The sequence below is a fragment of the Genypterus blacodes genome, unplaced genomic scaffold, assembly GCF_046128005.1.
Source record: "Genypterus blacodes isolate CSIRO-AG114 ecotype Tasmania unplaced genomic scaffold, CSIRO-AGI_Gbla_v1 ptg000076l_1, whole genome shotgun sequence".
Classification (NCBI taxonomy): domain Eukaryota; kingdom Metazoa; phylum Chordata; class Actinopteri; order Ophidiiformes; family Ophidiidae; genus Genypterus; species Genypterus blacodes.
The window spans coordinates 791669-807245 of record NW_027466885.1 but is presented as its reverse complement, the minus strand read 5'-3'; the positions used below and the strand labels follow the sequence as shown (position 1 = coordinate 807245).

The window sequence follows — 15577 nt, the reverse complement described above, 5'->3', positions numbered from 1 at the left end:
TTTTGTTCTGCTTTACATTCACTCAGCTCGTGCAACTGTAACTGTAATGTTATTGGCTCATGTTAGTGAATCACTCACCATTCCTGTTGTGCAACTCCTGGCATATGATCATGGGCACAATTGCAACACACTTTCATTTGCATGACTTGTATAGCGATTGGCTGTTTGCGAAGTCTGTCTTTAGTTTAAGTGGCGTATCTCATGTACTGTACGTTTACTGTGGGCGTCATTTTGGCAGTTCTGCAGTTCAGATACGGTAGACTGCTTAACTACAGCATTACCTGGTTCCAGCCCTCATGGAGAGAAAAATTGGTTTTGTTGTTTTCACTAACCGGGCTACAAACCGGGCTGTGTGTAATTTGTGTCTGAAAAACATTGTCTGCTCGACATTTCAAGTCCAAACGCAAAAAGTCGTTGCAAGATGCAGAAGCAGCTCTGCTGTGGTCCTTTGTAGGCTGTGCAGGAGCCGTAGCAGCGTACGTGTAGCTCCACATCCTGCTGACAGCTGGACCATTGCCCCCAGAGGTGGTGGAGGGTCTTAGCATTGCTGCTGTGCCCCGTCCCTGATGTAGGTTAAGTTTAATGATAATCACAATGAACAAGATTTGGGGTTGTTTGTGCGGTTAAAAAGATGATAACAATGTGTTGATTTGAACTTTGTTGCAATGTCTGTATGGATTCTGTTGTCAAGGGGATATTCTTTCTGCAGGAACCGTGATGCTAATTTCCAAGCAAGGTGATTGGTCAAGAGGTGCGCTTTATACATTACCCCAACTAAGCTCCAACAAAGTCTGCTCCGGACCAGGATTGCCCTGGAGCATAAGTTACCGTGGCGCCAGAGTGAGCTCAGAAATGAGTCAGCTTCGTGATACTGAAAGTCAGGTTCCAGGTTCAAGAGAGATGACTGAGCCCTTAAGCACGCTTTTTATTACAGGCCCTAGGTTATGAAGAAACACAGAGCAAAACACTGTTTGGTTATGGCATTTCTTTTTTATATTCATGAAATATGCATTCTCTTTACTTTCTTACATTTTCCTTTTCATATTCGTGGCAGTATTATGGAGTCAAACACTGTGATAATCCAAGAAGGTTTAAAGCAACAAGACAAACTCTTGGCAACAGGAATCAACAGGTAACTTGATTTGACCAAACAATGGAACAGGTTTGAAAAGAAAAAATGTAAATCATGAGATAACATAGATACTAATCATAACTAAGCTCATGTTATATATATACCGTATATAGAACATAAAATTGGAGAACTAAAGCCAATAGAAGTTTGTAGTGTGTGAAGCCCATTATTGCTGGATTTCTTTTCTTTAAGTAATCATAAGAATAAATAAAAATAATATTACACAAATATTAAGTAAATTTTGAGATATTCAGCTGAAACTGACTTAAAAGTTTGAGGTAATTTTTTGTATTAAGTAAAAAATTAGCTTGTTTTGTAATTTTGATTGAAGATGTTACAGAAAAGAATGGGATTCTACACAAAACACATTCATGTTCTGTTTTCTTTATTCCCCGGGATTCAAGGTGACACTGAAGGAACAATAACAAAAATAACAATAATAAGTGAGAGTTCTCCCCTACAAAAGGTGCCTAGCACAGTAATACTGTTACAGACTGGAACACATTGTGCTGTATTGGCAGAAAACAAACACACAAAACATAAACTGTGGTAAAAATTACTTCATAATTGTCATCATGCGATAAAGAACACATTTCTTAATATGGCAATAATATGGCACATAGGTGATCATTGTCCTATTTCATTCATTCATCAGATACATATCAAATATAGAAATATTTCCAAAACAAAGTTATTGCATTACTTCATATAAGACACTTTATGCAAGTCATATGTAAAAAAAAAAAAGTCTTACCACTTAAATGTGCGTTGTAGGTAGTGTGACTACGTGATTGTCATTTTGTCATTAAATGGCTTTTAGATTTCATATACAGACTGGAAACATTCCTTCTAATGCTTTACCGCCGTATAGAGAGCGAGTAAAATCATCCAGGATTTAACCCTTTTTCATGTCTTGGGTAAATCTTGGCAAGGAGTTCATAAGGCATATTCATAAAGTGGTTGCCCAAACACTTAATACTCGTCCAACAACACTGTTTATAGTCAACGTGGCGCCTTTTCGCTTAATGTTGAAAAAGGAGAAATCATCAAAAACTATATTGAATTCAAAGTATATTGTACAGGTCATACTGGCTCTTGCATACTTTACAATACCGCCATTTTCCAAAGCTAAGGCTAACCTCCACCCAGCCATGATGTTCAGTTCATACTCTTTACACGGGGTTGAAACTGGACTATGAACCATATCCTATTTATGAATCTGCTACTTTGCTGCTATATTACAACACACAGACATAACTTCAATAGAAGCATAAAATCATTAATTTGCTACTTGTAATAGATAAGCTCTGGTTTCCTGTCTCTGCAACTTAATTTCCATAGTATACCAAAACATATTGAAGCTAAAGGCTAACTGAATAATTGGAAATACATCTAAATATGCCTGTTATGCCTTTGAAACTGATTAGCAGTAACGTATATGATACAGTACATACATAGCTCTACAAACCGTAAGAACCTTAACTATGCTGGCACTGCATCAGACATTTAACCCTTTGGTTTATTGTATTGTGTGCGCCAACAGATCAAGAATTGGTGCTGGTGAAATGCTTCATATGGTCGGATAAAATTGAGACACAACCGAGATCCAATATTGCGTTGAGATCATACCTCACTGCACAACAATAGTAAAGTTAACGTGACAGCTAATACTGATTTGGAAGCTGGTTTGGAAGTTTTGCCTGAGATGGCTCAGTGACTGAGACTGGCACTAACACTGTTGAGGTTGGAGGTTCTACCACCTGGTCCAGATACAGTTAAGAAAAAGTTTAGGTCCATAAGTATGACCTTGATTCCCGCATTAAGTACTGGAAAATGGTCTGATCTTCATCTGATACAATTATAACCAGCAACAGTCAAACACAATCTGCTTCAAGTGGCTCATTTCTTCTTAACACTGTACCTCACATGCTCTCTATATAAATCAGTATATACATACACTGGAGTTCCACTTGGACCTTCTAATTTATGAAAAGCTTGAAAAGTGTCACTTAAATGCAGCGTGCTGATTAAACTCCTTCTACATGGAACAGACAAGCTTGGATCCATTGACTTGAGCTGATTTGTCTCCACAATTAAATAGTATATCAATTCAAATACACAGAAAAAGAGTGATTGAGTAAGACAGGGATTGTAGTTCCCTCAACACGCACACACGCACACACGCACACACGCACACACGCTCACACTCACAAGCAAACCCAGTGACTAAACACTGAGCTACTTAATAATACTGTTTAGAGACTTTTTGCCTGGATTGTTTGAAGACATTGCTGCTACATCTACCCAGCAGAAGACCACGGTCATTCAAAACCCATTGACCCACTGCTCTGCTCATTCTACCTCCAGCATCCTGGGGGATGAGAAGAGAAAGTTCATAGAAATGGAAGAGTTTGTGAAGCACAGCCGGGGAGAATATAAGCTGTAGAGCTAACCGAGGGCAGGGGCTACGCTGATAACCAGGCTGAGTAGAAAACATAGGTTGAAGGGCAGAAAGAAATGAGGGACACCCCCGGAGGAATGGATGACAGAGGTCCTGATTTCAGAGGTAAGGATGGCAGAGAGGGGAATGTGGGAGACCATTGTAGGGCTACCATAGTTGATGAGGGAGTCAATCTTCTCCGCTTCCTTGCTGCAAGCTTCAATCTACCAAGAAACGGGCATGAAAGGGTTGAGGAAAGACAAAATATTTTTACCAAAAGTCATGTAAACACCTTTATGAGATGAAAATTGGCATGTATGTCAAATGTAAGCATACTGTGAGTTACAGATCTAAAATAAAGCAAATGAAAATGCTAAATATGATTTACTTGTAACGGTGTTGGCTGCTGGTCCACAGGGGCGATTAGGATGACCAGCTCATGGTCGATGCTCAGGTAGCCAAAGAGGTCGCACTGTGGCACCGAGATGTGAAGCCTCAGGATCCGTAAGACATTGTGGACGGTCACCGGCTGGTTTTTGTTCAACTGGAGATGGAAATTGACATTTTAGTAGTCCGGGAATTATGACTAAGAATTGTCTTTAATTGCAAGAAACCTAATTTAAATCTAATTGAAAAAATTCTACAATGGAAAAACTATGACATCATCGTCCACTCTTGCTGTGTATTCAGCTTAGATGAGTTAAGTGATCATATCTTTATCAGCCATTTATCTGAGTTGTCAAGATAAATTGTTTCTGTATAGCAATAAAATAAACCAAAATAAAAAATACAGAAATGGACAATGACTTTTGTGGAAACTTGTAATTCATGCATACCTTCGAAAATATGTTGATCTGGTCTTTATTCCATAGGATCTGTAACATGCTGGCACATATTGGACAGCAGGCTCCTGGAAAGATGGTTCAGAGATGAGGGATCAGAGGAGACAGTCTTTAAAAAGTAATGAGTTCCCATGTTCTCCCCATGTTCTCCCCATCATGGCAGTTATATCATCGATACATCAAATACACAAACGTCTGCAGAATAATGGATGGCAACCCCTTTCTGTTTACAAAGTCGGCTCGAGGAAGAACCTTGTGTGTCATCAATGGATCCTTACAGTTGGGAAACATGATGCTGCGTACATTACATTACATTACATTACATTACGATCATTTGGCAGACGCTTTTATCCAAAGCGACTTACATTACATTACCACCCTTCGCAGAGGGGGGAGCAATTGAGGGTTCGGTGCCATGTTCAGGGGCACCTCGGCAGGGGCTCGAACCGGCAACCCTCCGGTTCCCAAGCAGAAGCACTACCCACTGAGCCACTGCCTCCCAGTAGCGTAGTTGCACAGCCGTATTTGTTGTGTTCTGCAACTTCACGCAACTTCATATACTGGCCAATTAGTTTCCGTCTGATTGCGTGACATTCACCCACCAACACTCTCCACTCCTCTGTCTTTCTACTTCTTAATAAGGCCATGTAAAGATGGATTATAAGTGCAGTAAATATTCTTCCAACACAAAGGGTTTCATATCAGCTTTCCATTGTCACATTGACATTGTTTGTGTAGAATTACAGCACCCGAATAGTTTTGCACAACATAGCTGATTGAAACATGCACAGATTTGCATTTTCTTTAATCAAATTTTGAGAAATAAGCTTAAATTATGGGAACCATCTGGATAGAAACCCAGCTGGTGATTACTGTTGTGATTCGGATTTTCTTTAATTGCAATCTACAGACTTTTGCGCCCCCGCGTTGTGATAATGCAGTTTTCACAGATGGAATTAGACTTGATGTGTGGGAGCAGCAACAACAACATTTTCACAAATAAAGGTTTCATAGTAACAAGGTACCATATCAAGTCATTCAGTGCCCTTGTCACATTCTTAACAAGGTTTGGGTTTACTCACCGGGTGGGGTGACAGGGTCGCAGTCTGCAGTGGACAAATTTGGGCAGGGAATCAAACCGCAAGCCAAGTCTGAGGTGATATCGGACATGGCTCCAACAGCATGACAGGGGCCCTCATAGTCTACCGTCACCCGGTCGGAGAAGGCCTCACACACTGTATTGTAGGTCTCACCATTATGGCCGCACACTGGCTGTGGCTTCATACAGGGTTCCTGAGGAGAGATGCACACACACACACTCACAAACTCAGTACTTTGTGTGGCACTTTGGGTCCAATTAAATTAAGACCACTAATCTCAGAAGTCCTGTTGCCAAACCCCCTCTACCTACAATGGTTAGTAACGTAACCTGGACAACCTTACCTGGCAGTGGCCCATGTAGGCCAGAGTTTTTCCAGACTGCTGTAGCTGGCAAAGATTGGCATGGACCTGGCCATCTGTATCACAGGCGGGCTCTACGCGATCCTTATTACAGGCTGTCTGCCGACCCACACACTCGTACTGCAGACAGTCTGATGAATCGCTCAAACACACCCGCCACTTTGGGATACATCTGAGACCACACAAACACATTTGGATAGGTTTTTACTACAAAATCTCTGCCCCTACACGCTCATTGATGTGAGGATATGCCTGACTCAGCTGAAGAGGTAAACTTCCCTCTCTGGGTAACAGTGTGGTTGGGCTTACCCAGGTAGACTAAGCAGGACTTTAACTCAATGGCATGCTGCTACATGTCCGGTAAGCTGATGTTGTACAACATCCAAAAATTGGCCAGGACAGATCCAACTGAAGCAATTTTGTGTAGTGGTCTCCATGCCCACCACTGTTCGATCAAACCTAATACTTTTATTTTGTAAATAAACTGTAGAAGGCACATTGAATTGCATTAAATAGGAAAGGTGCTATATGAATCAAGTGTAAATTGATTGAAAGGTATCGCATCAAAGACTGTGACAGACACAGCTCAACCAACCTCTGATTTCTCTGGCAGGGTTTGCTCGCACATGGGTCGCTCTTGCGGCACTGGCCAAAAACAAACTGATGGTCCTGGAATCCTACACAGCGAGCCACGCAGGCACTGGGATATGTCCGCCCGTTAGAAGCACACACTGGGACAAATCTGTCTGGACAACCACAGGGAAGACCTGAGGGGAGTGAGGAGAGGAGAGGAGCATGAAATGATGGAGGGAAATGAGGAGAATGTACTCAAGTCAGTGACATCTGTTGCAGTTGTTGGGTGGTTATGTGAGGTGTCAAGTACTGAAACTGAGTACATTTACAGCAGCTCTATTCTTTTCCTGAACTGAATTAGATTTTTTATTTATGTTCATGATAGTATTGCTACTTTAACATAAGGAAATGATTTACTTCCTGTTTCACTTACTCACTACATTTATTTGCAATCAATACTCGACTGTACTATGCTGACTCACACAATGACTTCATCTACACCGAGTTTAAGGAGGCAAAAAAGGTGATTCAGTCACAGACGGAATGAATACGATTCTGTTATTCTATAGATCACATATTGCATAATCATAGTATATGGTGAGGGAGAAAATGAGAGCGAGAGAGAGAGAGAGAAGGTGGGATGATGTGGGGATAGTGAATCAGGCAGTGTAGTAGGCAGTGAGACAAGTGAAAAAGAGGATGAAGAGCAGTAAAGTGGTTGGTTCAGATAATATACCTGTGGGGGCATGGAGATGTTTTGGATAAATTGCACTGGAGTTTTAAACCAGATGTTTAACACGATCTTAAGAAAGGGAGAGGATGCCTGAGGAGTTCTGGTACTGATTTCAAGAATAAGGCTGATGTCCAGAGCTTTAGTGACTACAGAGGTGTAACGTTGATCAGCCACAGCAAGGAGTTATGGGAAAGAGCAGTGGAAGCGTTAAGGTTAACAGGAGAGGGGGTGTTTTAAGTATTAAGTGCAAGCAGAGACATTTTGAGTGCAAGAAGTTGAGTTTTAAGTGCCGCTTGAAATCCCTCAACTGAGACAGAAATTAGCTCGCAACATTAAAGGGGACAGTCCAGTTGTTGACATAATGCTTTCACATTGCGTTGCCTTCGTGCTTCACTACTGTGAATACAAAAACGACCGTGAGACAATTACATAGACCCACCGGTGAAATGGCGACGTTCCTCATCCGAGCTATCAAAGCTCAGGCATTCTCTGGTGGAGCAAAGGGTTTCGCCGGAAAAGCAGGAACAAGTGTGACAGTCAACCCTGAAAGATGTGCCGTGGTCTGGTGGAGAAGCACAACAACACGCAAAACTTACAGCAATATAAAACACACAACAACAATAAAAAGGAAGGTAACAGACATATCTTACTCTTCCTCTCCCCTCCGACGATGCAGACCTTGTTGGTGTCCACACAGGGCATCTCCACACAGTTTTCCAGACGGCCACTAACCCCACAGGTACAGACTTCGTAGCACCCAGCCGGGCCGCTGCGAGTCGGCACCTGGATTCGAGTATCCTGCTGAACTAGAAACTCCGAGGCCTCGCCCAGTTTACAGCCTGAGAACACACACACGTTTATAATGACCACCATACTGCAACATTTTTCAGGCTGTGCAACGAATGCCGCATGTGGTGTTTGTCCTACCTGGCACACAGAGGTACGGCTGATAGTTGAGTTCGTCGAGGCAACCCTTCCTGTTGACCTGGCATAAGTGGTTGCTGGGGCAAGGGTTAGGGTTACAAGGATGGATCACCTCTTCAATGATGTTGCCTAGGGGACTGGGGGCTGGTATTTGTGGTGGAATGAAAAATGGGATGAGATAGAGTGCACAGCTGATATGTTTAAGGCAAGAGACATTTATGTGGAGCTCTGTTTATATACATACTATATGCTGTACTGTATTGTACATTGTAACTCACTAAGGTATCTCTCGAGGGGGATGCAGCGTAGAGGGTCATCAATCGGTGACAGCAAGCCACAGATTCTCTCTGGCGATTGTCCTTCGTGAAAGCGTTTTCTGTCTCCACACTGAGTCAAGATATCCACACAATCGGATCTATTCACATACACACATAAGAGATAAAACAACAAAAAGTCAGTCGGAGAACAATACAAATACATGCAAATCAGGCTCATTGTTTGGTTTCTTTGTGGTATTTGTGACCGCATACTGGTTGACTATCGCTGAATGATGTCATCAGTGTTAAGGGACCATTTTTGGAGAAATCTAAATAAGTATAATTGGTGTAATTACAGTGTAGATAATTATTGAGGAGAGTGCTAGGACTGACCAACACATATGAAGCAATCATGAGTATCTTGATAAAAAGCATCACCCACACAATTTACTACAAATGAGCCTAAATGGCCGTTTGGTGGTAGACATACTTGCAGATGAGGCTCCCTCTGGATTTGCTGTGGCAGGGTTTGATCTGCAGTAAGCAAGCGACAGCCTTCCACATCTCTGGTCTGCATTTCCTGATGTCTAAGACAGGGATGTTCATGAACGGCATCTTGATGGTTCCGTTGGACCACAGCTTAATGTCATTCATGGCCCCCTGGTCTGACTGGACGTTGCAGCTACGGAAAAGCTCTGTTGGCCTAGAGAAGGAGAGACACTTATGTAATTAATATTTCTAACTGTTTTTATATAAAGGGCTAGATAACGGTTTGCCACTCGCTTCTCAACCTTTGGAAAATATCAAACCATTAACTAAAATAAAATACCGAAATAACCAAACCTGTGCATTTCAACTAAGTCTGACCTGTTGTTGAAATTGGTGCAGTAGCTGAGGTCCTTGCAGCCCAGCTGGCAGGGCTCTCTTACATCAGCCAGGCAGTTGATGAGCTCCGTCTCCACTGGGTTGTACTCGCAGAGCTGGTCAAACTCCTGCCAGGTCTGGCTACCCCAGTTAGTGCTGATTTCCTGACACATGTCCCTAATTAGGACACAGCCAGAGTTAGGATAGGATAGATTAGGATAGGAGAAACAACATATTTGACATGAAATTGCTCGACTGGCTTTCACAAAGGTTGATGGGATAAGTTCATTTTAGTATCACTTTACTTGTCTGAAAACTGTTTAAAAAAAGAAAAAGGATTGGAAGTTAGGACCAGCCACTTCAATTCGCTCAAACAAATGTGCAGTGCAGGCTAAATTTTCCATTCTTGCAGGTGTGTGTGGGTCACAGGAAGGGACAACATCAACACTAATTACTTTTTCTCTGATTCATTGCCGAACTAATTTATTTGAAATATCCCTATTATAATTCATCTGCACAGCGCACTATTCTGTACCTGCAGAGTGAGGTGTTGGCCTTGGCGCAGCAATGCAGTTTGGCACAGTCCATCTTGGCAGGAGGGGAGGCCTCCACATCAGTCTGTGCTGGGGGGTGGGCACTGCCCAGAAAGCACTGCCACAGAGGATCCTGAGGGAGAGGCTGGGAGCCACACTCATCGATCAACCCCTCCATGATCTCGTGCTCTGTGCTCATGGTGCGCAGAATCCGCCGACAAGCCATCTGGCAATGAGTATCCTCTGCTCGGTCACAGCAATACAGACCTGACGGTGAGGGAGGGATAGATGATATATTCACATCCTTAAAAATGAGCCTCCTCTGCCTATTGACATGACATAATACTTTAGGTCAGGGGTGGTGAACACCGCCTCCGCCCGCAATAGTTCCCCCAATTTGGGAACCACTGGTATACACACACATTGATAATGTAAGGAATGCAAAATGAACTTACTGTCTAGAGGGCTGCGGACAGGGTAAGACTTGGTGAAGTTGCTGACACAGGTGAGCAACTGAGCGCTGTGGCTCTGACAGTACTCGTTGACGGCACTGATCTGGGAAATGGTGGGTGTGGAGTCAGTCCGGAAGATCGCCTGGCAGTATTCCCTACAGGTGGTGTGACGCCCTGCATAGCTGCAGCATGTAGAGCCCACTGCAAAACAAAATTAAAAAAGGTACGGTGGAAAGAGCGTAGTGAATCGTAGGCATGGATTATTAAACCAGCAACGCAATTTAACAAAATTAAAAAGTTTTGTTATCTATCCATGCAGGGTCTTAACTAAAAAAAAACGACCCAACACACAAGTTGGATTTTTCACATCGAATAAAACACTTGCATGTGTATGTGTAATAGAAATGACCTATGACTTACTTTCATTTTTGGTGATGCAGCTGTACAGGGCTTTCTAGAATGAAAGGAGAAAGCTAAAGTTTTGGAACCACTGATCTACTGTATTTCACTCTCATCACACAGTGCTATTCAATAAAGTGATTATTTTATTCTCAAGCTATTGTATTTCTCTGTCACTGTTGGACTTACCTCTGTATCTTTCTTGCAAATTTTTGTTAAGTCATTTTTCGATGATGCCTGTGAGAATAAAGAAAAAAAAAAGGAATGAGACAACGACTGCTATAATCTTAGCTGCATATAATCTATACTCAAAGAGAAAATGTGCATAAATAGGCGAGACATTTATCGTAAAAGCTGCTTCCACATAACACAGGGTCACACTAATTAGCATAATTGCTGGAAACTAGAGCGTGGGAGAGGAGAGAGTAAGAAAAGACTGGTAAATAATTTCATGCAATATTGCAGTTGTGTCTTCAATCTGATCTATCACAATAAAAACCAAAGGCCTTCCTATATGCTTCGAGGCTCTCTTGCCGAAATCTTTTGTGGAACACCATATTCTTTCAATATATGGAATGAAAGGAAATATAATACAGTACGCTAGGAAAATCTGACACAAGCTAACTAATCAGTTGTGTGTGTCTCACCTGTTTGCATTCACTCCGGCACTCAGCTGAGATTGCCAGCTCACAGCATCCAAGACCCACCCAGCCATCTGACTTCCTGGATACACCTAGAGATATTTAAAATATAACAGTCAATATCCAGATTCCGTAGTGAACCGGTCACTACTGACAGTTTCACTGAGTGCAAGTCTCATGATTTATGTTCTTCTGCTACCTGGAAGTGTAGAGTTGATGCACATCCACAGTTCATTCTAAGAGACAAAGGGGATAACAAGGGTAGCTTAATCCCAGACACCAGATTCCATCACTTCAGATATAACTATAAAATATGTTCTTACAACAGCAACCAGTGTTGTTACTATACAAGTCATGCGCTCACCATAGACTCTGGGCAGTAACTGGGTAACCTTTGGAGAAGATGCTTCAGACGAGACTCACTCTTTATAGTAGCGAGCTGGATAAAGGAGAAACATGAATCAATACCACACCATATTTAAAAGGGACAAACCCAAATTGCAGGATTGTGTAGAACAGATTTAGTTTCATAGACATTGTGCCATTTGAGCGTGTGTGTGTTTCTGTTCATACCTGGTCACAAGCATCTCTACAAGGTGAGAGCTGAGCAGCATGGTGGCAGCAGGATGGATCTGTAGGCACAGAGGCAGTGATTTCATTATAATGACATAAAACCCTTTTGAGACTGATGAACGGGAGCACAATTCAACCAAACTAAGTCACAGTAAAGAACAATCTACTGTACAGCACACGTGGTTTAGGCTGTCCCTACAAAAATGTTGGATTTTGTTGGTAAATTGACAATAGATTTAGAGAAAACCATGGCATTTTGTAAGGTGGGCACTAAGAAGGAAGCACATGCAGGAAGAAAATGGCAGATAGCAATAAGAAATTAGTGTAAATTTCAGTATCAACATGCCTTGGAGAAATGTTTCCTCAACAAAACAATTAAAATAGAATGGTGCAATAAATCACTTGCACTATGATTTGTACAATGGAATATTTGACCTACTATAGATCTAAAACTATTTTGAAAGAATATGTTGTGTAACTTAAGTTAACTTATGTTCAAAGTGATGCATTCGCTTAAATCCACAGTGTTCTTCATCTGACAAAACTTGCCCCAAACTGTCAGAGGCCCAAGTCAGGATGATGAGATAACACTTTGTCTTAATGAGATCCACACTGGAAGGTGGAGCAAATAGTGTGTCATCATAGAAGGGGTGATGCATGTGTGTGGTGTCTTTGGAATCTCAACTCTAAATCATACAATCAGGGGAGACGACACACACGTTCCCTTAAGGAAAGGGGTTGGTAACAGTCATGTGCACTTAGTTTCACCTCTCTCCTCTCTACTGCATAAAGAAGCAGTGTGAGCCAGAGCCACAAATTGTCAGACAAAGTCTCCTGGGTTGAAAGGTGGATAAGGGTGTGTTGGATGAAGCGGCTATCGACTTTGCATTATGTAATAGTGTTGTTGCTATTACTGTACATCAAACAAACAAAAACAGCACATATTCATAACACTCAGGGCCCTGTTGTGGCATTGCCTATATTTTGACTTCACTCTTGCGTGTAATAAATTCTTATTTACCATTATGTAACAGACAGACCTAAAAAAGACACATCTTCAACCAAACAAGAGACTGTCAACTGTGTCTCTTAACTTCACGTAACTGAATTTAGATTCTATTCAACATGTAACTGTACAATCAACAGCACCCAACAACATCAAAAACTACAATTAGCTTAGCAGGACTCTGGACCTGCATGTGCACTGTGGACATGAAAACAAAATGGCTGCCATTCATTTCTCTCCTTCCCTCCTCTTCCCCTTCTGCTTTGAGTAACCAAATTGGTTCCAGATGTATTCGCTCAAGGCATGCTTCATAACCAAATCACAACAAGAAAAGAAAGGGAAGAGAATTTCAGAATCTTTTCAGCTACTCAGATAACTTCATCGCTCTCACAGACTTCTGGCAGAACAATGTGGACCCAAGCTGGAGATCTAAGAGCTGTGTTTGTTTCATGTTTGGGAGAAATATGTCAGAAATGTTTCAAAATTCTAATTGGTGTTCTGTACCCATGTGGTCTAAACATCAAAAACCTTACCACCAGCATGTTAAAGGCATTTATTTCCCCACCCATCCATCTCCTTCAAATAAAACCCCTGCTGAGGAAGCTATTTGGCCAGAGGGATTAAAGAGAAAGACAACAGGCAAAAGGTCCTTGGAGATGGCACTCTTTCAAATGGCTGAAATCTAGCAACAAACGGTTAAAGTGGAACTCCCATGTTGACTCTGGCATTTAACAAGTCAAATCAAACGCCATTTGTCTTAAAACACCTAAACACACCTCTCTATTTGCCTAACTGCAGTAACAAATCAGTGAATTAGTTTCCTGTGAGGTCAGTGGACAACTCTTGCTAGCTTTCTTATTCTGTTTTAGAGCGAACCCAGTTGTTCATAAAGTCATTTTATTTCGCCCTTTTTTGCCTCTTTGGTACATTTATAACGGTCTCCTTATTTCCCTGACCGCTATGCAGCCAGCTCTGACTCAGTGCTCTGCTCTGAACATAGATGTCACCGACTTTAAATTGGGGAAAAAACTTTTACTCCGCAGCTGCGCGACTGAACCTAAGCTGAAATGTTTCTGTCATATAACATTTAATCATTCAAAGTGAACATTGTCGTCGAAAATTATTTGTTATTCGCATAAACAGTACACAGGATGTCGCCGAAAAAGCGTCCGTGAGTGAGGACGAAGTCATGCTAACTTTCATTCTTTCGGCAAAGACACAAACCTAAAGAAAAAACACGACTAGGGATCTTTGTGAATTGCCACGGTAATCGTTTATCTGGTCAGTATGACAGCAATACACCGAATTTACTAATTCTATCTTTTAAAATGTGGTAATGTTTTTATCACTGCCACAATCGCCTCCCACCCAAACACTCGACGGTGGACAGTAGCTAGCATTTGGAGCTACTTAAACATCTAAATTTGACTTAGATACATCCATGGATAGTTGACCATTGTTTGCCCGAATTAACGAGGAGAACGTTACAATTCATATCAAGTATCAATTCATAATCTACAAACAGAGATTGACCGTGAAGAAAGGGAATGATAGATAACGTGAATGCTGTATGTATCGCTGAATATGGAATGACAGCCTCTGTATAAGAGAGCGAAACGAATCTGGACTAACAGAATGTAGGAATAACGTTATTTTAAAGACCGAATGTTTCCCAAAATGTTGATTGTCAATGCATGAATGCAGACATCACTACAGACAGTGTCGCCTATAGTTATGGAGTCGCCGTCAAAGATACAAACTTACCCTGAGCACGTAATGGTTTGGAGTAAAAGTTTGCCGCTAGCAGGAATCTGATTATTAGAAAGACAAGCATCTTATTGATATCCTTAAGTGCATCGTGGACACGACGACATATCAAACACAGGCGTTCGTCTCACACACACACTCTCTCTCTCTCTCTCTCTCTCTCTCTCTCTCTCTCTCTCTCTCTCTCTCTCTCTCTCTCTCTCTCTCTCTCTCTCTCTCTCTCTCTTCTCTCTCTCTCTCTCTCTCTCTCTCTCTCTCTCTCTCTCTCTCTCTCTCTCTCTCTCTCTCTCTCTCTCTCTCTCTCTCTCTCTCTCTCTCTCTCTCTCTCGGTGACATGGTTACTTTAACTCTGATTAGTAGTATTAATACTACTAAATCATAATTTAACTTTCATAATTTAGTAACTTTTATGTAAGATACTTGCTGAGACACAGGACATATAGCAAATAAATGTTCATTCACCTTGAAAAGTGGGCAAATGCTTGGACTTCCACTGGTACAATTTACCTTAATTGAAATTCTCAGAGACCAATAATATCTTGTTATTGGCTATCAATATTTTTTGATAGCTAAAGGAAGTATTTCCAGTGGGCTTTCCACTCTGTCTCCTCTTTGTTCCCATTTCCGTTGTGCCCATGTCAATAGGGCCAAGCAGGCTTTTGTGCCACATACCCATCGCACAACTGGGAAATCCTTGCTACATGACACACTGTTTTGAAAAGGGTTAAAGGTCATGTGAAGTGAAAAGGATGTCAGTGGCTGCAGTTAGGGGGACAGGGCCGACTGAATCATGCATTCAGATAGATATAGTAGGACTTTGTAGTGTAGAACCTTTGAAAAAAAACATGGTCTACACATGTCACACATTTCATGAAGCATTCTGTTCATATATCATAAACAATAGGTATGTACAAGTCTTTGACTGAAAGTAATGGGTTTCAGATAAAATCAAGAAGCACCGACTGCTTGACTTCTCAGTT

The 15577-nt window shown here is 41.6% G+C and overlaps 1 protein-coding gene across 1 annotated transcript; it reads right to left on the bottom strand.

Moving 5' to 3' along the window:
- Positions 1 to 1500: 1500 nt before the first annotated feature.
- On the bottom strand, positions 1501 to 14817 carry reck (reversion-inducing-cysteine-rich protein with kazal motifs). Its single transcript, XM_076158180.1, has 21 exons — positions 14595 to 14817; positions 11825 to 11883; positions 11616 to 11690; positions 11451 to 11487; positions 11258 to 11343; positions 10800 to 10847; positions 10632 to 10665; positions 10215 to 10412; positions 9762 to 10026; positions 9230 to 9403; positions 8853 to 9065; positions 8384 to 8520; positions 8109 to 8249; positions 7832 to 8020; positions 7621 to 7743; positions 6471 to 6642; positions 5858 to 6047; positions 5497 to 5707; positions 4409 to 4482; positions 3961 to 4116; positions 1501 to 3796 (listed from the first exon to the last, which is right to left on the bottom strand). Exons 1-21 carry the CDS (start codon positions 14662 to 14664, stop codon positions 3581 to 3583), a joined length of 2868 nt encoding a protein of 955 aa, XP_076014295.1. The 5' UTR covers positions 14665 to 14817; the 3' UTR covers positions 1501 to 3580.
- Between the last annotated feature and the right edge of the window lie 760 nt (positions 14818 to 15577).